The following is a 23,321-nucleotide window of genomic DNA, read 5'->3' as shown; positions in this document are numbered from 1 at the left end:
ATTGTTTTCCACTCGACGCACAATTTTGCGTGCGTTTACCTGCGGAATTGAGTTAGCATTGACATTAGGGAATCCTTCGGGCGGAAAAACGTCTGCGCCATTTTCCGGCTAATGACACCAGGAAAAACACTCTCGCTCCCGATCCGCTTTACCAGTGCAACGAGGCCTGCAGCCTAATCTTCCCCTCGTCTACCTGCCAATCCGCAACGCCGGGCCATAAAAACTCGTCACTTTCCGGGGCGAAGACTAGTCTTCATTCGCGGCACATTCGATTCAGACCGACTGACAATCACGCGATCTTTAAGATGCCACAACCAGGCGGAGATCACATGATCATCGCTATCACCACACTGTTGGTTTTGATCTGTTCCCTAGATCTTGCCAATGCAGCCAGCTATCAGCTACAATCTTACGATCTTAATGCGGATAATGGGGCTTCATCGAACTCCAGCGGGGAGGAGTTCAATGGCGAAGTAACATCTCTGGAAAGACCTCTTTCTTGGCTGCGGAATGCCAACAGCATGTTCGGCAGTCCCGCTGGTCATGTGGTCATCCAGGTGGCCAAGGAGCTGCTACATCGATCAGCCGGAAATAGTCAAGTGGGTTAAGGATATCAAGGATATATTCCCTTAACATTCTAATTCTGCTTAAATTTTGTGATTTTCACTGAAGGTCCTTAGTCTGAATCTGACCAACCTGCTGATCATCATACTCCTGAAAGTCCTAATCTTCTCAGCCGGAATGCTGGGCGCAGGGCACTGGAGTGGCTATGGTTATGGACATGGCCGCTCAGCCGGTCGTAGTGATAACTTCGGTTTGGGCATAGCTTCTGGCGATGACTATCTCATAACCGGATTTCTGGCCGCCCAAGGAGCCGGCCGAGATGAGTGCCTCTACGCAGCATCCTGTGCCTGCCCCACATCAGCATATGAGTACGCGAAAGCAGGACGTGCTCTTATGGGCGCCATTGAAGTTTTCCAAGGGTAAGAAGGCATTCCTAATTGATAAGTGCAAACTTTATTAAAAAATATTGTTAGAAACTTAACTATTACAGATGATAACTTAAGATATCGCTGTGTTATATTAAGTATTAATCTGTTTCTAACTAATCCACAGAGTGCCGCTGGAGAAGCCGCGCTACAACGACCTCATCGTCCTCATGGAGCGTGCCGCCTACGATGGCTTCCGGGGAGTGGCCTGCAACACGACCCAGACCTGTGACGGATTGCTCTAAAGATTCCAAAGCAAAAGGCAATCTTATTTATGTATCTATTTAAATGTATATTAAATCATTAGGTTGTAGTACAAACGAGGTGCAGTGCTTGGTTTCTTTCTGCTTGCGGTATTACAGTCTCAAATGGTTCAGCTTGGAAATCAGATTAGTTGCTACGAAATTTAACTATGCTATGACTATTATTGTGTCTACTTCGGCTGTTCGGTTTCTGTTTGGTTGAGTACTGCTAGTCGGGATCTTGAAGGGATTAGCGCAGGATATTCCTGTCCACATTCGGCTGCTCCTTGCCACCGGTAATGGCCTTCACGAATTCTGGGTAATGCAGCAGGCCATCGTTATTGTCGTCGGCAATCAGCAGAAATTTATCAATTGCCTCTGCAAGAAAATCATTTTGAGATTATATTTAAATATATTTCCATCTATAGAGGGGAATATAATTTCTAAAATCAAAGCAAAGAAATGAAAAACTAAGATAGGAATCGTTTAACTACCTATAAAGTGTTCCAGCTCATCGGTGGCATTTTGAAGGTATTCATCCCGCTCGTTGTTTTTGAAATAGTCATAGTTATGATGCATGGCAGACTGAATCATTTCGAGGCCATCCAGTGCATTGTTATTATCATTGTCATGAGCCTAAAGCGATAACACGAATTAGTGCAACTAACAAATTAGTCAAAAACCAACCACATACCTTAAACATATAGAAGATTTTCTCCTCCTCACTCAAATCATCTAGATTTGCCTGGACGCCCATGTCCCTCAAATCGTCATCGATGCGACTAAAATATAGGAATTTTATTGAAATTTTTACAACATTTGCGTTACTGCCCCCCACTTACTGCTCCTCATGGGTGAGATGCTGGTCCACTCTCCTGGTTTCGCCCCTCGGATGATGTGGACCCCTCTTGACCGCCAGGGTTCCATCGAAGTTCTGGCTAAAGCTGGCTATGCAGATGATGAAGTTCAGCAGATTCGATAGATTGCACATCCTATACATTGTGAAGTGAATTTTGCAGGAAATTGTTGTGTGTTGAGTTCGGGTTTTGTGTATATTTTCTAAGGGGTGGGTTGGCCAGGCCACAATTGTCACGCGAGCTGTCAAAGCGGTTAGACTCGCGCAGGCGCTGACTTTTTGATATCTATGTAGTGTTTCCCCACCCGGCTGACTGTCAAAATTCAAACATAGCAACCTCTTTGGCACTTGTCCCGTTGGTTCAATAGCATAAGGCATTTATTATTTATTCGAGCTCACATAAGCAAACATCGCTTAAAACAATTACAAATTTTCAACAGTAAAAACAGGAAAATGTGCGAACAGTACTGTGACAAGTTTGAGACCTTCAATCCGGAGGTTGAGTTTGCCAAGTTTCAAAAACGCAAGCCCGTCGTACGGACTGCCCAACTCTATGAGAATTTGCACAAGCGGGAGGACATCAAGTGTCCCTGTAAGTAAAAGGTTTCTACGTTCGCAGGAATTCTACAATGTTAAATTGCTGAATATTTTCTAAACAGACAGCTTCAAAGGTTATGGCGTGGAGACGGATTCCAATACAATGTACCGCACCTGCAACTCCGAATATGGTTACTATGCCCCGAATGCCTATACCATACCCAAGCGTTTCTATCCATTGCCCCAGAGTTTCTCCAATGAAGTCGTGCGCTTCGGCATGTATCGCAATTTCTCCCTGAACACACACATCGATCGTACCTTCTATTAGGACAGCAAATCTAAATACCCTCATATTGTTTCAAGGTTTATACACAATTTTACGATTTCATATGAAATTTGAAATTTTATTCTGGTCATCATTATTCGAAACCCTTGCCTTACTAAGCAACCTTGAGCAAATCTATCAATAACAAATTTAAAACTGTAAAACGGCATAAAAATAAAAAAACATTTCAAAAAGCACCTTAAACTCGTTTTGATTATTATGTTAATTTAAGTTCTTCAGTTGAATTTTGTAAAAAAAAGAAAAAATAAAAAACTACCAAGCAACTCAAGACCAATGCAAGCATTAAAATTAAAAGTAAACCACCAACTGTTGAGTGTTATCATAAAGTCAGCAAAATGAGGTGAGTTTTATTAGCATAATGGTGATAGCTGGAACTTAGGAATACCATTATCCAGTGAAACCAAGAAGCTACTCGATGCATTGCTATGCGATATCTACGGCAGGCAAGAAGTGCTGGCCAAACGTATAAGGCGTTGTTGCCGGAATCCTGTCCTTAAACGATCCCCGAAGAAGAAGAAAGGACAACTGGCGCAATTGGCCAGCGGCATGGTCGGTGATCGGTCCGCCCTGGAGCGTTTGGATGTGCGCAAGCTCATCGACGTGTGCGCCATCCTAAAGGTCGAGATCCTTATGCTGGGCTATCTCCTGGAGCGGGTGCTCGTGGCCAGGGATCGTCTGCAGAGGCATCAGGAGGTCCTGTGCGAGTTCGTCACTGCTGTGCTCATCGTGGAGAGTGGTGAGTTTCGGGCTATAGATTACTAAGCCTATAATCAAAATACAAAATATTTATCCAAAGTTCCAAAAGCCTAAAGAGGATACTGTTGAAAATTATCAAAGTAGTATGCCTTTATAGCAACAATTTCTACCGACAGGACTATATTGTTTTTTTGAGTGCACCAAATGTCAAAGTGTGCGTGTGGGTGGGAGGGGGCATGCCACTGCGCAGGCTCCCCACTGACAGCTGGGGGCTCGATTCTGGCCTGAGTCTTGGCCACTGCCGTCAGTCAAGTGCGGAACTCTCAGCTGTGTGGATCGTGAAGTGCGGAATCGGAAAAGCGAAAGCCCAAACGCTCAAACGCTGAACGCTGAAAAAAGCCCCGCTACCGTCACGCACCGTGCATGTATGTGTGTGTTTGTGTTTGCATTTATTGAATGAACTTTGTTGTGTCCTGTGGCCATTTGCTGGTGTGCGTGCGTGTGTGAGAGTTGTGGGCAGGTGAAGCCCATGCGTGTACGTGTGTGTGTGTGTGTGCCTCGAAAGGAGGAGGCTGACTTGATGACGACACAGAGCAGCATTGAGACTGTCTGACGGGCCACACACACACACCGACGCACAGCCATACACATGTAAATTTGACTTTGAGTGCGGGGGATGTGAGTGTGTGCGTGTGCACAAGCGGTTTGAAACAACAAACGTGGAAGACTGGCCTCCACAAGAATTTTTCGCCTGCCTGTCTTATCTATGTTTTTATATCACCCCCTCGTCTCTTTCGCTCCTCTGCACCCCTCTCTTTCTCTATTTACACAAGTGTGGGTGTGTGTGTGTAAGTGTGTTACCCTTGATACTCGTCGACCAAAATACCAATGGAAGCTAGAAAACAAGGGCCATAAAAACAAGAGCGGGTGCAAAAGTAGCGTGCTATTATTTATTTATTATTTAACTTATTCAAAGACGGAAAAACTACACTTTCTAATTAATTTCAAAGAAATGGCAACAGCGTGCGTAATGGAATAATACGATTTTATCGATCGGCTGAGCCTAGGAAAATGCAATTAAGAGCTGCCCAAAAGCATGCAATCGAAAATTTCATTAAAAGCGCAGCGCCCATTTGAATGCGTTTTCCTGGTTCATTTCCCGTTGGCGCTGCAACGTGGGATATTGGTAATATACCCAAAAACCCCCGTCTGTATTCCCCGACTGCCACACACACGTGAGATGGTTCCTCTTTTGGCCATGGCTGATATGGCCAGCTATTGTTGCTGCCATTGTTGCTGCATTCTACGAGTGTGATTCATGTCACGCTCTCACACTCGACCAGCGAAAAGGCTCACGAACTGGCTTTGTTTGGCAAAATGGAAAAAATAGTTGATTGTGGATTGCATAACTACAAAGAATGCCCCACAAAAAATAAAAGTTGAAGGCCATGCCGCTTTAATCCACGTATATCTGGGCCAAACCATTCGCATCCATTATGCAGCGGTTGAGCAACTTTGATGGGTGAAAAATTGCTATATAACAGAAATGTTAGGGGAAGTTCGAAGGATGTCAATTCGTAATTAATAGCCACAACAAAACTACCGCCGTTTGTGGCAGGGTTTCATACCAAACCTCTTTATTTGTTCGCTTTATTAAATCCACGTGGCTACAAGCTCCGCTTACCCTTTTCTCTCAAAGCCTCTCGTCATGGCCACAATCCTCAGTATTAGGCTTATTAGGCTCGTTAAAAGCAGCTCGTGCAATCTTGTACATTTAAATGGCATGAAATTTTAAAAACGAGCTCCGGCTCAAAGGTAATTACTTGGCTAGAAAGGGGCAGCCTAAGCAGCAAACGTAACCACGAAAGTGGGTCAAGACAGTGGCCAGTAAGACATGGAATCGATGAGTGCACCACTAGGCGTACAATGGCATGGCTACAGTGAAAATAATATCACCTAATAAGCCAAAACTAATATTAAATATTCCCATATAATGGGAAAAGTTTAAGCACCCAATGCAAATGTTAAAAAGGAACTCATAACCAAACCAACATTGCGAGCAACACCTTTTTCCGAGTGTAGCATTAAGACACTGCTTAGTGTCCGCTTTTTCCACACATTTTTCCCCCAAGTCAGCAGTCACCTGGCCAGCTTTTGGGAACTGGGTCTGCAGTTGCTTAGTTGTCAAGGTTTTCCTTCATTTTTTTTGTGCAACAACTGTGTGTGTGAGTTGAATGTTTCTTGAGCTCGTCTGTAGGGCGAAAAAATAGTTTTCAATGACATTTGAGCCACGGCGATTTGTCCCTGTGTGTGTGTCAGAGTCTTTGCCAAATTATGTAACTTCAGCATGCTACAAATACCTATGCAAATAGCTCTACAAACCAATACGTATTTATAGATGTGCATGCCTATGTGTAAGTGTCTATATGTGTATTCATGTAAATCTTGTGTAAATAATACAATAGGCCACAGCAACAACTACAACTACTACTACAACAAGAACAAGTACAACGTAAAGCAAAAATGTAAAACCATAAATAGAGAATCCCCACAACAACAAAAACTACTACTACTACTACTACTACTAACTGCTGCAGCAACAACAAAGAGCCGCTGCGAGCAGTGGCAGAAATCATAGCATACCGTCAGGCGCACGTTAACTTAACATGGGTAACTATGCCAAGCCGCACCAGACCAGCTAACCACACTCATTCTCTCTGCGTTTCTCTGTGTGCGTGTACATATACATACTCAATAATTAATTAACATACTTCTCAAGTCTTTTTAACTGTCGATCGATGTCTTTTCCATTGTGTGTTTATTTTAGCGCGCCTCAAAGCCAAAATAATCGACTTTCTATGCCTTCGATCTTTTGCTCGTTTTGATACAAAGACTTAACTCTCGCTCTCTTTCTCTATCTCTCTCTTTGCCTTATTTGTTTAACAACGTTTAAAAACGAACTAAATAACAACGACAAGGTAATTTATGCAAAAGAAGTTCAAAAGTAAAGCTGCTGCATATATCATTCAATATTCGTTGGGCACACATTCGATAGGGCGGACCTCTATAAGCCCAAGTTTTAACAAAATGTTATGTTTAATGATAAACTTTAAAATATTAAATTATTTACCCTATTAATAGCCATTTTAAGCATTCATCAATTAATTTTTTTTTATTTACTTTGATCATAATTAAATTGATATTACATTACATCCAATTCACCAATATATATACTCAATATATATACTAGAATCCTTTTACTTTAATGTTTTTTGAGTATACATTAAATTTAACTGAGGTCCGCTCTAAAGCACACATACAAACACACCTCACATCCACACAGTCAAGCATACATACACACAATTTTACTCACGGTAAACGCGCACAATTCTAATTTTGGCGGCCGCTTGTAATTAACATTTGCATTTTTCGTAGGGCAAGGGCTTTCCCTTCGCTGGCATAAATTTCCATTATTTTGCCATACAGCCGAGTTGGAGGCGTTCGACCCCATTTAACCCATTTATATTTATCCACCTCGGGCAGTGCACACATAATTTGAATTTTTCACAGCTCTTTCAGGATAGTGGAACTTTTCGAAAATCCTATCACACCTTTTCCATTTACACATCTGTATGTACATCTGTTGCATGTTGGCCAAGTTGTTGCTGTTGCCCTTTCTTCCGGTTTTTGCCCACCCATTTCAGGAATCATTTTACACTCTGCTGATTTCGCTTGTATGTGTGTTTGGCGAGTTTCCTGTTTTTGGTCCTTGATTTTTTTCTCAATTCCACCAGCACCTCTCACATTTTCCCATCAAATTGTAATTACTGCGTCGCAGTTCACACTTTACACTGACGGAGCGGTTTGTTTATGACGCCCACCACCGCGTTTATGGCGATGCAAAGTGACACGAGCTGCTGTGTGGGCGGTTGAAGGATCCTGTGGAGCTCGGACATGTGCACACACGTGTGCCAATTTCGCAGGGTTATGAGAAATCCGAGCCGAAGTTGAGCGGATGAAGGGCTAATCCTTATCATCGGGAGTGAAAGAAAAATAGCTAGAAATAACTCTTTTTAATAAAAGTGTTAGTTCATTTCTTAGGAATGTTTCGTTATTTTTAATTTACCACCAAGAACATCATATAGATGAATATAATTGCAGCTATAAAATGTATAATAACTTAAAAAGAATCCAAGGGTAAAGACTAAAGAATAAGCTCAAAAGAGATGTACCTCCTTGTACATTTAAATACCATCTTGATTGAGTACAAAGTCCCTTTCTTAAAAGTTTTAAAGTAAATCCAAGCAGGCAACTGGCCTGTCACAAGCAAGAGTCCCTTATCAAACTTATGTAGCCTTCAGACGCAGATGCAAAAATTGAGAAAAGAATAAAAATTGTTCTTGCTTTTGACAGGACACAATGTTCACTTAAGTTTTGAGAGGAGGGCTTATTGAAATTGACAAGCATTTTCAGTCCGCGTCATACAAATTGATTGCTATACCCCTGCACGGGCCCACGTGGCGTATGAGTAACGCTTCTTTTTTTTGCGAAAATGAATCGGAAATTTAATCAAAATTAAATAGAGGACAACTCGTGCCATGATTGCGAGAACTGCAATGGCAGCAGCGCAACAAAAAGTGCTCCTCGGGGAGTCATTATGTAAGCTGCCATCAAAAGCAGGATTTACCCCTCGCAATTTTCCTCTATTTTCCCTTAGTTAACCCCATGATTTTCATCGCTCCCTCTTGCATAATCGCCTGTTGAAGTGCTTTTGTCTGGGACCGCGCGATAAAGGCGAATCGCAATCACTAAGCCGATAATCATTTGGGTTAAGCATTGCAATAGTTTAATGAACCAGTGAGGATTAAATTTATCATCCAGTTGGCCATTGACTGGGGAATTCATTAGCAGCCTCACGCCCGAATTGACACTAATGGCTGAGAACGTGCCTGCGCATCTGCGGCTCTCATAAAAGGCCCTACCCAACTGCATCGCAGATTGGGCCAGAAGAAAGTAGCCGCAGACACACAGACGCCGCTCTTTCTTCTGCCCAGGACCACCACTTTTGGGGTCATGCAATCCCCAGGGATAAATACGGTTTAAGTACCCAGCTTTGGCTGCTGAATGCGGACATGGGCATTACATAAAGTGAAGTAAATCCCCTTTGAACTGCTCAAGGGGAAGCAGAATTTAAGTCAGCTCTTAAAGCGACGTACTAAAAGTGTTTTACGGTAGTATGCGGTTATAGCCACACTGAGATAAATTGTTAAACCTGTCATTATATGCCGATAACCTTGCCTGATATGGTTTGATAGAAGTCATTATATCTAATATTAGCTTTTTTTCCTTTCTTTCCTTTATTGAACATGTACATCCTTTATTTGCAACATTTAAAAATGTTATATGGTATTTTCTTTAACGTCTTACCTACGGCAGTTAGCCGTTTTTATTTAGCCATTCATGCTTTTAGCTCTTAATTCCAATTGTATATGAGATATGTTTCTATGAAAGTAATATATATTTTTATGTGACCATCATAGCCATAAAATATTCCACCTTCTTTCATTTCTTGTTCACCTATATAAATAGCTGACAGGACGCATATTCTTTCGGCTCATTAAACCAACTGTCATGCTTTACGTGTTTTTATGGTTGAGTACACAAAACACACACATTACAAATGCACACACTCGGTACACATAAGAAAAACACAAGACGCATGTGACACTGGCCAAAGTTTAGTTTTGGTCAGGGCCAAAAACGTTCGGGCCAGAATGTGGGCTAACATTCGCAGCCTTGACAAACACTCGTAGATGCTAGATGTCCTTGGGCAGGCGCATTTAAAATAATTACACTCACTTGCGTACAATAAAGAACTGCTCCTCGTTGTCAGTCGCACATAAATCTTCCATCTTCCATGGAAAAATGCACTTGAAGCGAACAGAAAAAAATATGAGCCCCCATGGCGGGCAGTCCATCCGCTGGCCATAAAGAATAAAGAATGTATTTACGTCCGGCGCCTAATTGGTGCGAAGTTAGGTACCCCATTACATAAGAGTCGGCGCAATTAGTATTTCATTAGCCAGGGTCGGGGTCTCATACTCCATCGGATGCTGGTCCTGCGGCAAGAGAGCTCCGCTGCTCCTACCAGGACTTTCTCCAATTTGCTGGGAGTAAACAAGCCAATGTTTGTTCAGCTTTAACTTTGGTTAACGGCCATTTCCAACTGCTCCTTCATTATACAAATGCCTTTCTCCGAAGGAGTAAACATTTCAGCTAGAACACACTTACATACAGAATGTGTGGATTTGCATTAGCATGTAAACAAGCGATGGAATGGCAAAAAATTCCCTGCTATCATTCCGCCAGTTACAGTATAGCATGGCTATGTAGAACTTTCATCAATCAAGTTTACGAAGGAGAATCATCATGTTCACAGACTGTGTTTGTTAATTAATTATAAGCATATAATATAAATACATGTTGCCAATTTAATAGTTTAACTTAGGGAAGCACAACTGTAAAAGTAATCAAAAATGGCTTTTGAGATAGCGAATTATTTTTGCAAAAATGTGTAGTATCTTCTTTGGGCATACATTTTAATGGATTCCCCGCATTTTAAGCTGTCTGCTTTCAAAGCAAACAATAACGCCAATTTTCCGAGAAATTCTTTAAAACCGGAAATGTTATTTCCACTCATTCCATTCCCTTTTTATTTCCCCGCCGAAGCTTTGATGGAAGCCCGGGAAAATTTTCAGATTTTAGCTTTAAAATGTGGCTCACGTTCCGTTTGATAAGCTGGCAAACGCAGAGCAGTCCTAAAAAATAAAACGAAAATCAAATTATCAGCCATAAAGTGCGATTCCCGAAAAAATATCGATTTTAGAAGCGGAGCTTAAACCTGAGCCAATCTAGGTACCGCCGAATGCAATCTGGATTTATGCTGCTAAGGGCCAGCGAAAGACATCATATATTTTTTATTAACTTGACCTTTAGGACTGAGCATGTGGGTGGCTTAGGTGGAGGTCAGGGAATGCCTGTTAGCAGCTGTCTGCAGCCTAGAAGCCGATAAAGTTGAGCCACGGGGATATTGTTCGCATGTCGGGGTGTCAGCATCACACCGAGGATCTCGCAGGCCAAACTTTGTATGCTTACATGGAATGCCTTGCCAGGACACACATGTATCGCCCACACATCCTCATGCTCGCATCCTCGCAACGCACACACACGCTTGTCAAGTGAAATAAATGTCATGGTCAATTTAACACAAAGACAGACACTCGTGTTGTTCTGTGTGGCACGCTTCTCAATGGAGTGTTTTTCGTCCTTTTGACTTGGCTTTGCTATCATTTTTCCGCCTTCACTGATGATTCCGCCGCCCAAGGATGTGCCACCAATCGCCACAAACCGTGCCACAACTGCATGCCGCATCTTTGTCGCTCTCAAATGTTGGTTCGCTCATCGACATTCTCGCCACCATTCGGATCAGAGCACTTGATTGATTAAGTGTCTATATGCTATATAAATACTTATATATAAATATATTTTGTATTCTTTCTTCTTTTCTCTTTTGCGCGCTCTTAAAACGTATATTTGGTGCCAACAACCAACTCTGTATTTTAATATTACGAAATATCTCTATATATGTAAAGTTTGCATACTGCACGGATATTGTAAGTGCTAAGGATCCAGCCGCCAAGAGCCCAGAATCCTATTTTGAATAGACAACCAAATCCTTTTCTCGCTCGCCGCTCGAAAGTATGCTATATACGATTTTTGCTTAACTTTTGCAGACGATGCACAGCCTAAAATGCGTTTTAGCCTCTCACCACCGCCGCAGAAAGCCATTACCAGTGCCCGCCTAACCTCGCCCACTAAAAACAGCCTCAGCAGCAGCACCACCATCACCACCCCCGGCAGCAACAATAGAAGCCCCAGCAGCACCAAAACCACCATGCTGACCCGCAATGGCGGAGGCCACGGGACCAGCCCCACCGCCTCCGGATCCGGACACGCTCCCTCCGCCTCCGCCGCTGCCGACGATGAAGCCACCTCGGATTACAACCAGTGGCTGCATGCCATGAAGCTGGTGGCCCGCCTGCCCGGAGGCACTCCACCCGAGTTCCGACGCAAGGTGAGATTTCATCTAGTTTGTTTAGACAGCATAAGGTCACACGATATGTGGGATATTTATTTTATTTATTATTTATAACTACATTTCTCCTAAGCTATGTATGATGGGCTTACTAAATATATATCCTTAATAAAATTCATTCAGCATGGATTACTAAATATATATATAATTTTAAAGAAAAATCCCATCACTCGTTGAATTATATCTTCCAGTTGTGGCTATCGCTGGCGGACAAGTACCTCAAGTCGAAGAACGTGGACTGGGCGCAGCAGCGGGAGAAGTGCTTTTGCGAGGAGTGGCGCGAGGATGACGAGGAGCTGGGCATACAAATCGTCAAGGTGAGCTCCAGTCACGGACAGGTGGTCCTCCAGAGAATCATAAATGAGTCGTCTTCGTTTAGGATCTGCATCGCACTGGCTCGAATCTGTGCACCGGTCCCGCGGGCTCCATAAACCAGGCCAAGCTGAAGCGCATCCTTCTGGGCTATGCCCGTTACAACCCCGAGGTGGGCTACTGCCAGGTGAGTGCTCCTTAAAGGATCTTTGTCTGCTGTGTGCACTTCACAAATACAATTCAGGGATTCAACATGCTGGGCGCCCTCATACTGCAAGTGATGGACAAGGAGGAGGAGGAGTCCATGAAGGTCATGATCTACCTGGTGGAGGGCGTTCTGCCCACGGGCTACTTCTACGGCTCGATGGGCGGCCTGCAGGCGGACATGGGCGTCTTCCGGGAGCTGATGCAGACGCGACTGCCACGGTTGGCGAAGCACCTGCAACGCCTCCAGGGACCCGTCGAGAATGCCTTCGAACCGCCGCTAACCAATGTCTTTACCATGCAGTGGTTCCTCACCATGTTCTGTACCTGCCTGCCCATGTCCTGCGTCCTGCGCGTCTGGGACCTGGTCCTTATCGAGGGCAGTGATGTCCTTCTTCGCACCGCCCTCGTCCTTTGGAGTCTGCTTGAAGAGTAAGTTATTATTTTCATTTTAAATAAGTACTAGAGTATGAATTCCGAACATTTCCCAACCTTTGGTATAAACTTGTTACTTTCCCAATTTAACAGAATTGAGTTAAAAACCCATCTGAAATGCATTACTAGGAAGAGCAAGGTTTTTTAATGCAATTGAGTGCAAGAGTACGATTATATCAGTGTGCCACCCAGTCTGCATAGAATGTTTTGGTTGGGTTGGTTTTCGGTGGGTAGTTGGCCAAACAATCGCCGCAGTGCAAGGCGAGAATTTGTGTCAAGGCTGCAGGAATTTTGGCATGGGTTTTTCTTGCTTGCCAAATGCAATTTAGCAATTCCGCTCGGTCTTTACCCACCAGGAATTTCATGTTCAGACGTTGTGGAACTTTTTATGGTTTTGTGGAAAACAAGTTTAGTAAATATCAACGACATTGAACTATGCTAAATGTAAGCTAGAGGGAGGGGGCCAAGGTCATTAGTTGAATTGGAAAATTGAAAGAATAAGCACTTGAATAAGTTTAGCTTGAAGCTTAGGCTAAATCTTAAAATAATATGTATTAAAATTGTTTTTGATTTAAATTTCAGGCGTGTGATCAGTGTCCGTTCTGCAGATGAGTTCTATGGCAAGATGGGATCCTATTCCAGTGAACTCCTCAATGGCCATCTTGTGGACTCCAATGGTCTTATTGAGCGTGTGGTGAAGCTAGGACCCATTGCAGATTTGCGACAACTGCGGGATAAGCATCTCTACAACATTGCCCCATTGCGTCACAAACAAGGATTGCAGTGAGTATCACAAAATATTGATGTATCTACACATATCACAGCCTTCCTATTTGTAGGCTCTACTACGACGAGGAGGACACCCATTCGGATGAGGAGCGCTTGGCGGTAGCAACCGTATTCGGCTTGAATTGGGGTAGACGTGGATCGGTGGGTCCTGCGGCGGCAGGAAAGCAGCAAGTGGAACAGAAGGATCGCCTCGCTTTGGATATTTCCCTGCTGAAGAAGCAGTACGATAGGCTGCGCGAGCGCCAGAAGCAGGCCCATGTCATCCTAACCACCGCCTGTTCGACAGCAGCGCGCCAAGGATCGGGTCCAGCGAGCAGCTCCCAGCCGGCGGTCCCTGTAAACCAGTTACTTCTTGGTCGCCCTGCAATAGTAACCAATAAGGGAAAGCGGGTTGGAGCACCGTTGGGCGCCATTCCACCTGCTCGAAAGCCCTCCCTTCCCGCTGTCCTCCATACCAAACCAACAACAGAAAAACAGTTGCGAAGGGGAGAGACCCTCCTCTGGAGGGACACCGATCCAAGCCGCAGACGACGAGATAGTCTGACCTGGAAGGAGATCAAAGCAGATCGGGCTGCCATGATACGAGAGGGCGTTGATGTCAGCTCCGTGAGAACGCAGAAGCTGCGCACACGCTTTGGAAAAAGTGATAGCTCCTCATACAGCGAGGATAGTGATGGTGAGCAGGAGTCTGGGCCAGGAGGAGGAGGAGGCTCCAGCACGGACACCAGCCTTTGCGATGACGATGACCCAAAGTCCACGGAGAAGAGTCCCAAGCAGAAGGCCAAGCTAGCACGCAAGCTCAAGGAGCAGAAGCAGTTGGCCGGTTCCAGGGACACGAGCTTGGAGCGGCAGAGACCCAAATCTTGGGCTCCAAGCAGCCATGAGATTCCCTTCATGCTGATGGGTACGGATAGTGGCGACGAGAAGGACGATAAGGCGTCGAAAGATGGGGCGGGTACTGGAGATCAAGCGGAGGATAGTGCCACGGAAAGCGGTCGTTACGAATTTGACAGAGAATTACATTTGATCAGCTCCAAGATGGAGCCACTAAAGCTTCCTTTCGACCCCGAATTCCCAGGCATGACTTCCGTTAGTCCTATACCGTCGCCCCGAGAAAAAAGTGAAGCTGAAGAGGATTTGCTGGATGAGCGAAAGCCATTCGATGTGAGCGATGATGGAGTGACAAATCAGTATTTCGAGAGGGTTAACAGCGTGGAGCGGCCCAATCGTCTGGAATTGTCCTACTCGCTCAACGAGGAAGAGACGGATACTAATGCCATTTACCTAGAGGAGAGGGAAAAAGTTGAGGGGCATAGTGGTGATAGGGAATATAATTCCGTACCCCCTTTCTACCCAAGAGAGGACGATGATGGTGTACAGGGTGATGGCAAGGTGCCACAGATTCGGGACGATAACATTCCAGGTGAGAACAAGGACGATTACAAAGAGCTTCTGAGCATGACGATAGAGGAAACTACTGGATACAAACCACCACCTCCCACAGCCAGCACATTGAGTAATGCAAGCCGAAAGAGACGAGATCCTCGCCGAAAAACCTTGACCCGCTCATCGACCATTGAAATCGAGGAACGGTATCAGGCCCTGGAGCGCAGGATCAGTCAGGATCAGCCAAGTGGGGATCGGCAAGCCAAGTACATTCCTAGCACAGCTGCTCTAGAGGAGCGGTTTAACACCCTTGAAAAGCAACTGAGTGCTGAAAAGCAACGCAAGGAGCTGACCGAAATGGAGGCTGAATATCCAATTAAATCCGAGAGAATTCCCTCTACCGCCGACCTGGAATCACGGTTCAATTCCCTAACAAAACAAATGAGTTCCAGCGAATCTAGTTCCAAAACTCCCATTGATCTCAAGGACGAGGACAGACCCAGTGGTAGCAGCTCCAAGAACCAGAAGGATAGCGAAAAAACCAGCAAGCTGCACAAATCCGAGGAACCTGAATCTAACACAAAGGAAACTACAGAGGAAACAGAAACCAGCGATAGCAAAGAAAGTAAAAGTGATGAAAAGGAAACGGAGCCACCACGCCTCAAGAAACTTCCATCAACTGCAGAGCTGGAAGACCGTTTTAATGCCTTGGAACGCAAAATGAGTGTTCAGAAGAGCAGCCCATCCAAGAACAAAAAAGAACCACCCGATGAAGAAGAATCGGAATCTACAAAAGAGCCAGAAGAACCAGAGGAGTCAGACAAAGCAAATGAGAAGACTTCGGGCAGTCAATCACCTATTGCTAAAAAGGATCCCAAAGATAATGATCAGAAAAAACCTGAAACTAAGGAGGAGAACCAATCACCTAACAACCAAGACCAGAAAGTCAAAACCAAATCCACCAAAAGTGAAGAGATGATTGAAAAAGAAACTTCTAAGCCGAAGGAGGATTCACAAGAATCGAAAACTGCTCCAAATAAAAAGGTGGAAGCTAATCGAAAGCTTAGCTCAGAAGAAGGTGATCACACAATAAAAGAAAAGAGGGAAGAATCTCCAGGGAAAACCGATAAAGAAACTGCAGAAGCCAAAATTGAAAATGTTAAAGACTCGTCAAAAAAAAGTGATTCTCAAAAGAAAGAAGCCGCTAAGACGTCGGTTTCACAAACTGAGGCTGATTCAAAACCAGGTTCTAAAGGAAATGCAACTTCTAAGGATGCGGAACAAGAAAAGACCCCTCGAAAATCTCCACCCTCCACTGAAGAATTAGAAAAACGTTTTAATGCCTTAGAAAAACAGATGAGTACCACCAACTTAGAAACAACTAGAGAACCTGATCAAACTAATCCAGCAACCAAAAGTCAATCTTCGAGTGCCGAAGTTAAGACGCAGAAATCCATGAAATCTTTTGACGACAAGATCAAAGAAGTTAATGTGGCTATCGAAAAGGAGCAGAAGAGAGTTGAGGTGGAGGATAATGCTGAAAAGAAGCGCAAAAACGTTGAAGAAAGTTGCAAGACGGTCGACAACAATTTGGAAGCCCCAAAAAACAAAGAAGAGGACTCTCAGCAACCAGAAGAGTGTCAACAAAAGGGTATGAATCAGCGAAGAGCTTCTGAGCCACCGTCAACGGAGGATCTTGAGAAGCGTTATGAAACCTTGAAGCGTCGCATGAGTAGCAAGAATCAATTTAGCGAAACCGTGGACGAAGCTCTCGAGCGGATCCAGCAGGAGGTAATCTCCGAAGCAGTGGAGGAAAAGAAGCCACCGCCATCGACGGAGGATCTGGAGAGCCGCTTTGAGGCACTGCATGGCGATAAGAAAAACGTGGAGTCCAAAATGGCCGAAACCAAACACGTAGATGTGGCCATTGAAGCGCATATTCCATCCCCACCTCCGCCGCCACCACCACCAAAGGAACGTCCTGTCCTGGCCGAACCAGTTCTCCACCAGCAACAGGCTCTGATCGAGGAGCTGCAGAGCAAGATGCGAGGCCAATCACCTGGCGAGGAGAACCTGAAGCCCAGCGAGATAAATCCGCAGAGGAGGCAGAGAAAGCTACTGCAACGACCCACGCCCATGGGCGATGAGACCTCGGAAGCACCTGCAAACACGGCTTACTACAGAGCGGCAAACCACGAACAATGGCAGCAGCGCATGGTGCGTCGGTTCTCTGATTTACCCTCCCGGGCCGATCTGGAGAACCGATTGCAGTTCCTGGAGAGGCAACTCTACAAGAAGTTCTACAAGCAGCGCTGTGCAAGTGATTCCGAAGTTGCATCGAGGGTCAAACTCCCGCCCGAGGACCAGCCGAGCACCTCTAAGCAGGCCAAGGAACTGGAAGTCGAAGGACAGCTGGAGCAGCGTGTCCTGGCGTTGGAGAAACAGCTGAGCGAGAACAGTCTCAAGTTGCTGGAAGCGATGAGGGAGCGCCAACGGTCAGCAGATGACAGTGGCTCCCCTAGGCGATTGAGCACGGAGACAATCGACGCCACCGGCAAGGAGCTTGTTAGGTACACCCAGAACATTGGGGAGCTGGAGGAAGTCGACGCCCACAAGCCCATCAACATAAGCATCAATATCAAGATGATGGTCAACAAAGACAGTGAGTCCAAGCAGCCGAAGGGTGAGTCCAAACCCACAACAGAAGATCTGACTCGTCGTCTGGAGCAATTGGAGCAGCAACTGTTGGAGGAACGGGCCAAAAATGGGTCGATCCCAACAGAAAATGGAGTGCTTGAGGAGAAACCAGAAAAGCTCGAGGAAAAGGATTCCTGCAAAAAGCAGGAGAAGAACTGCCACAATCAGCACGTCAAAGGTGATGAAGTCGAGAAAACAGAAGTGCCGGCTGATAGAAAAATTGAACCTGCAGCGGCTAAAGAGACTAAAACCCTTGAAAACGAAGAGAAAGCTCAAACCCGAGCAAAAGTTGTGGATACTGAAAAATCGGTTAAAGATCAGAACGCAGTGGCGGATGAAAAATCTGTTCAAGACCAGAATGTAGTGGATGATAAGAAAGCAGATAGAGAAATTTTGGATAAAACAAATAAATCTTCCTCTGCGGGGAAATCAGAAGATACAAAACAGATGTCAGGGAAAAAAGAGAAAGCAGAAAACATAAATCAGACGTCAGAGGCCCCCAAAGCTGGAGTCTCTAAAGAAACATCCACGAGAGGGAAACCCTCCGAAACTAAGTTGGAAAATCCCACAACTAAAGACCCTGTTCCTAAAAAAGCTTCAACTAAAGAAGCTTCCCCCAATAAGAAGAATCTTAATAGTGAGGAACCCAAATCCAAAGAAAAGGAATCTACAAAAACGGAAACACAAAAATCAAAGGAAACCCCCACAGTTGCGGTCAGCCCCAAGGAAAGCAAAGTATCGAGCAAACAACTGCCAGAGAAAAAAGAAGCAATTAAAGACTCTTCTTCCAAAGAACTGCCCGACAAAATGGTTATCAATTCCACAGATGTGGGACCCATGGATCCCAACGGCAAAACAGTGGTACTGTTAATGGACAACGAACACAGAGCTTCGAAGGTTAGAAGATTGACCAGGGCCAACACGGAAGAACTGGAAGACCTCTTCCAGGCCTTAGAGAAACAGCTCAATGATCGAAATCTCGTCAAATCCGAAGATGGTCGCCTGATACGAGTAGATCCCAAGCCAAGCGCTGAGCAAGTGGAGCAGACTCAGGCTATTTCTGACCTCACTAAGGAAATAGAGGACTTTACCAGCGCCAAACCGGAGGAGGAGAATCCAAAGGAGGAGGCAAAAGAAGAGAACCCGGAGCCCGAAGAGCCGGAGGACTTCGACTGGGGACCCAACACTGTGAAACATCACTTGAAACGCAAAACAGTCTACCTGCCCTCCACCAAAGAGCTGGAATCTCGCTTCCGCTCCTTGGAACGGCAGATAAAACTGCTTGAGGATGTGGAAAAGATCGATGTAGAGCAGCGGCTGAATGAAATTGAACGTAAAATTAAGCTGCAGTACTCTCTTTCCCACGAAAAGGATCTGAACAAATACTTGGAACTGTGTGAAGGTAAGGGACTAGATGACGATGAACCTTTGCCTGTGGAAACCCCGACGAAGGAGGCGGAAATTACCACAGCTAGAGATCGTTCTCGTAGTCCCGGGCGCAAAGCGGTGGTTACCAAATCTCCGTATACCTCTCCATCGCGAAAGGCCACCATTAAAACACCACATACTTCTCCCACCCGGAAGCCTATCATTAAATCTCCTTATACATCTCCTTCCCGGAAGTCGGCCAAATCCCCTTATACGTCACCCTCCAGAAATCGACAGAGATCACCTTCTCCAACTCGATCGCCGGAAAGGAAGTCCAAGAGAAGTCCCTACACTTCACCAGCCCGTCGCAAGCCGCATCCTAATGATCTTCCCATCTCAGATGATTTAGAGTACAAATATCGAGTACTTGATTTGGTAAGATCGAAATCCAAGGAGAACCTGGCCAAGCGAATGAACGATCCCAACAGAAAACCGGCCATTCATCCCTTGGAAATGATTCTCAGTCCCAGTCCGGATGCAGATGCGATACCTACAACAGGAGAACTAGAGCACAGAATACGTGTCCTGGACGAAAAGCTCAAATCGCCAGCCAAAACCCGCTCAAAGTCGCGCTCTCGATCGCCAACCATCGAAGACATAAAACGTCAAAAGATGAGAGATGAGAAAAAGCCCAGGACTCCTGTTCACAATCTGGAAAGGATTGTCAGTTCACCTGGTAGACCAGAACCACCCACTGCCGAAGAGCTCGAGGAGCGCATACGAATCCTGGAGCAGGAGCATAAGTTTGACTTTAAGACCCAGAAGGACTACAAGGCATTCAATCAAAAGCTCAAGGACGTCATCTCACCCTCGCTCTCCTTCGACGAATTCCGGGCAGCCAAGTCACGTGAGCAAAGTCCACGCCGCCATGGCCCCACTACGCCCAAGTCTGCCCTGCGTCGCGATGATTTCGATGAAGGCTACTGTGGCGGTACCCACACATCCACTCACTACCGCCCCACCAGCCCCAAGGTCATTCGGTTCCGAGATGAGGACGAGGATGAGGACCAGTTTGAAGAAGCACCCAGACCGAAGTCGCGTCAGACCAGCGAACGAATGGTGGGCACCACTCATGACGTTTTGGACTGTTTAACGGAGAATACTAAAATTCTTCAACGTATTCTTAAGAAGACTCTTGCAGATCAACCATCGGCCACTCGCAGCTACGCCAGCAGCTCGGAGGGTCTGGATGCCTTGGGTAGTCGTTTAATGAGGGTAAGAGCTTGGTCATTGAAACTTATACACAAATACAATAAACTTCTTAATCATACCTACTAGGAAACCTCTCCGATTACCCGAACCGGAACCCATACGGGAGTACCACTGCGTACGGGGGAGAACATCAACGACCGCCTGAGTTCGATCAAGAACTCCATCAAGTCGATCGACACGCTGTGCGAGGAGAAGCCATACCAGAAGGAGAAGTGCCAGCGGTACATTGACTCACTGTTCACGGACTCACTTCACTTTGCCAGCAAGAAGAGCTCCCTGGAAGACCTCAGTCTCAGCAGGAGTCTTAGTCGCAGCGAGAGCAGGGGAAGGAGTATTCACAGATCAGGAGACTATGCACCTTCGATTAGGGTCACCTCCGAGCACCGATCATTGGGTTCGGCGGATTCTCGAAGGAGTCCTTTGGGCAACCGGGACACCAGTCCATTGCACCACAGATCGCATAGGGATATTAGCCGGGAGCTGTCCCCTCGACGTAGACGCTTGGAGGAGGAGGATGAGGAGCGTAAGGATCGGGAGAGCAGTAGGGTAAGACGTGATAACTTGTTGCCAAATTATTTTGCTGATAATCGTAGCGAACTAAGTAGCGGGAGTAGTTTAACCGGGTTTAACCACAAAGTAGATAGACAACTAGAAGAGACGTGCGCCAAGTATGCGGACGATCGACGCTCGGCCTGTCGCACACCGTTGAGCCACCCGTATGAGTCCCGCACCACAGCCACACGCCACAGCCACACAGATCCAGTCCAGATCCCAGCCAACCCAGCAGGATCAGCTACTGCAACAGATAGTTTCCCGCGGCCCGTGTCGCCATATCGCCAGCCGTACGATCCCTACCATCGGTCCCCTGGTGGTGCCGGTGGCACGCCCCTCTATCAGCCCGGCAAGCTGGAGATCCGCCACACCACCGTCACCTCGACCTTCTACGATCGGTTCCTCACTGAGAAGCAGATCGAGCGGCAGACCCACTCCCGTCCGCCCAGTCGTTCGCCAGTGGTTTCACCCTCGGTCCCAGCCAAAAGCTACGTCGAATTGTGCAGCACCACCTCAGCCACATCCAGCACCTCCGCCTCCTCATTCATGTCCAGCAGCTATGCGGGCCCCTCCTTTTCGCTGCCCTCGGCCAGCAACTATTCCTATTTAAATCCGGTTTCGGGCTCGGGTTCGGGCAATTCGTCAATTTCGCCGCGCGCCAGTTGCTCGGATCTCCGCTCCACCACCAGCGGCCCCACATCCACCACTACCACCTCCGTAACCACCTCTTCCTACGTGCCCTACAATTTCACCAGCTCTTTCACATCTCGCTTGAACGATCCCATTACCACTTCCACTACCAGTGCAGTGAGCACTAGTTCCCTTACCCATTCTACGGGGGTCTACAATCCCATGATGTCCTTCACGCTGAGGGAACCACTAGCCAGCAGTTCCCTGGGTGGTTCAAGTGCCTCTCCATTGCTACCGTTTCAGTTTAACAGAACTTTCACTTCCAACTTCGACAAGGAACAGAACAAACAATAGAGGGATGCACATCAATCGTTAACCAAAGGTTGTCCATACACATCACAAAGCCCCTATTAAAGTTTTAAAACATTGAAAAGAAATCAAGCTCAAAGCACTGAGAGAAAAATCTGTCTAAAATAATTATTCTTCTTTTAATTGAATTTTTCCATTTTTGTGGTTCTGAAAATATCAAATAATCAAGAATTATCTTAAAGTTAACAGGTTGCCACTTTCTCAACTGTTCTTGTACCATGTTTGCCGATTTTAGTTAGGTTTTTATCTCAGTCAGCCTAACTTTCGCTAAGCAATATAAATATAGTAAATATTAAAAAAAACAGTTTAAGGCAAATAAATACCTAAACACATATATATCTAAAAATATATACAAACCTTGCAAATCGGATATTTATTCTTCAAGCAACTCTTGCACCAAACCATTTTGGCTTCTTGCAACTTACCTCATCTACATTGACAGCACCAGCAACTCAACTAATCATAACTTAGCAAAGATTTTTATACAATATATATCTACGTATATACAAAGAATATAGCTATCGAAACTGTAACCAAATGCGACGAGGAGGGCAAGATGTTAATATCCAACTTTTTTCAGCGTTAACCAAAGTTTAGCCTCTAATTCCTTGAAGAACTTTAACTTTAAAACACTCAATTAACCTTAAACTTTTCCTTAAAATGAACTAATCAATTAACATGGTTTACACTAGCCAACAAATACGCAAGAAACCAATATACAAACACACACACTTTGAAACGGTGTAAAACTTAAAGTGCATTTTTGGGCCGAGTTAGTCGAGGATGCTAAACATAATGATTATTCAATTACGTTAACTGACTGACACAAGCCGTAAAATTAGTTTACCAACATTGTTAAATACACACGCAGCCATATATGTACCTATACCAATTGAACGATATATATTGTATTTCATTAAATACCAATTGCAGTTGTTGAATTTCAATTATGCAAAAGACACAATAACGACTATGAATAAGCAAGAGAAAGCAAACCCGAATGCAAATGGATATAGAAACAATTATCAATCGCGGCTGAGGAGCCGAAAGTTAATCAAAACGATTAGGAAAATTTTATGACAAGTATTTCGATTCGAAATCGGCAAGATACCAGGATACTACCAAATGCAATTGTTACGTAGGCAAAATGACGACAACGGCTTCAGTTTATATAAGCATAAATTAAATATTAATTAATGTTCTCTTCAGTTTTGTTCCCCAATTTTGTTGTGATGCTTTTCTTGTTATTAAGACACGTTTGTACGCCATATATGTTATCGTTTAAAAACAAACGCAATCTAATTAATTGGTAATACAAAAAAAGTAGTAAGAATATTTTTATTACAAATTGTTGAAGAGTTTTAAGTTTTAAAATAAAATGAAAATATTTAAAATCGCACTTGACTTTGTATTTGGGAGGGTTAACCATTTCTATCAATCGGAGAGAACAACTGATAAGCCGAGATGATCGGCACCCTCGCCTTAT

General features: G+C 44.9%; 4 protein-coding genes across 11 annotated transcripts; 3 read left to right on the top strand and 1 right to left on the bottom strand.

Annotated features, from left to right (window-relative positions):
- The first annotated feature begins 238 nt into the window (after window positions 1–238).
- LOC117142227 lies at window positions 239–1,240 on the top strand. Its single transcript, XM_033306078.1, has 3 exons — window positions 239–599; window positions 673–983; window positions 1,117–1,240. Exons 1-3 carry the CDS (start codon window positions 306–308, stop codon window positions 1,232–1,234), a joined length of 723 nt encoding a protein of 240 aa, XP_033161969.1. The 5' UTR covers window positions 239–305; the 3' UTR covers window positions 1,235–1,240.
- Window positions 1,002–2,466, bottom strand: LOC117142226 (multiple coagulation factor deficiency protein 2 homolog). The gene is made up of 4 exons (XM_033306077.1): window positions 2,074–2,466; window positions 1,926–2,013; window positions 1,726–1,867; window positions 1,002–1,609 (listed from the first exon to the last, which is right to left on the bottom strand). The coding sequence occupies exons 1-4, from the start codon at window positions 2,463–2,465 to the stop codon at window positions 1,482–1,484; spliced, it is 750 nt and encodes a 249-aa protein (XP_033161968.1). The 5' UTR covers window position 2,466; the 3' UTR covers window positions 1,002–1,481.
- LOC117142229 (UPF0691 protein C9orf116 homolog) lies at window positions 2,457–3,125 on the top strand. The gene is made up of 2 exons (XM_033306080.1): window positions 2,457–2,679; window positions 2,747–3,125. Exons 1-2 carry the CDS (start codon window positions 2,541–2,543, stop codon window positions 2,950–2,952), a joined length of 345 nt encoding a protein of 114 aa, XP_033161971.1. The 5' UTR covers window positions 2,457–2,540; the 3' UTR covers window positions 2,953–3,125.
- A 77-nt stretch (window positions 3,126–3,202) lies between these two features.
- On the top strand, window positions 3,203–23,194 carry LOC117142224 (microtubule-associated protein futsch). Of its 8 annotated transcripts, XM_033306073.1 has the most exons (11): window positions 3,203–3,310; window positions 3,366–3,706; window positions 11,460–11,800; window positions 12,013–12,138; window positions 12,201–12,320; window positions 12,378–12,769; window positions 13,355–13,555; window positions 13,612–20,131; window positions 20,204–20,287; window positions 20,351–20,830; window positions 22,769–23,194. In XM_033306073.1, the coding sequence occupies exons 1-11, from the start codon at window positions 3,306–3,308 to the stop codon at window positions 22,913–22,915; spliced, it is 8,757 nt and encodes a 2,918-aa protein (XP_033161964.1). In that variant the 5' UTR covers window positions 3,203–3,305; the 3' UTR covers window positions 22,916–23,194. The 8 variants fall into 8 exon arrangements, with proteins under 8 accessions (XP_033161964.1, XP_033161963.1, XP_033161960.1 ...); XM_033306072.1 differs by having other exon boundaries at window positions 13,612–20,287; XM_033306069.1 differs by having other exon boundaries at window positions 13,612–14,984; window positions 15,066–20,287; window positions 20,351–22,855.
- Window positions 23,195–23,321: the final 127 nt, after the last annotated feature.

Source organism: Drosophila mauritiana, chromosome 3R (assembly GCF_004382145.1).
Source record: "Drosophila mauritiana strain mau12 chromosome 3R, ASM438214v1, whole genome shotgun sequence".
NCBI classification, from domain to species: Eukaryota; Metazoa; Arthropoda; class Insecta; order Diptera; family Drosophilidae; genus Drosophila; species Drosophila mauritiana.
Note: the sequence above shows the minus strand (reverse complement) of the source record. Positions and strands in the feature narration are given on the sequence as shown.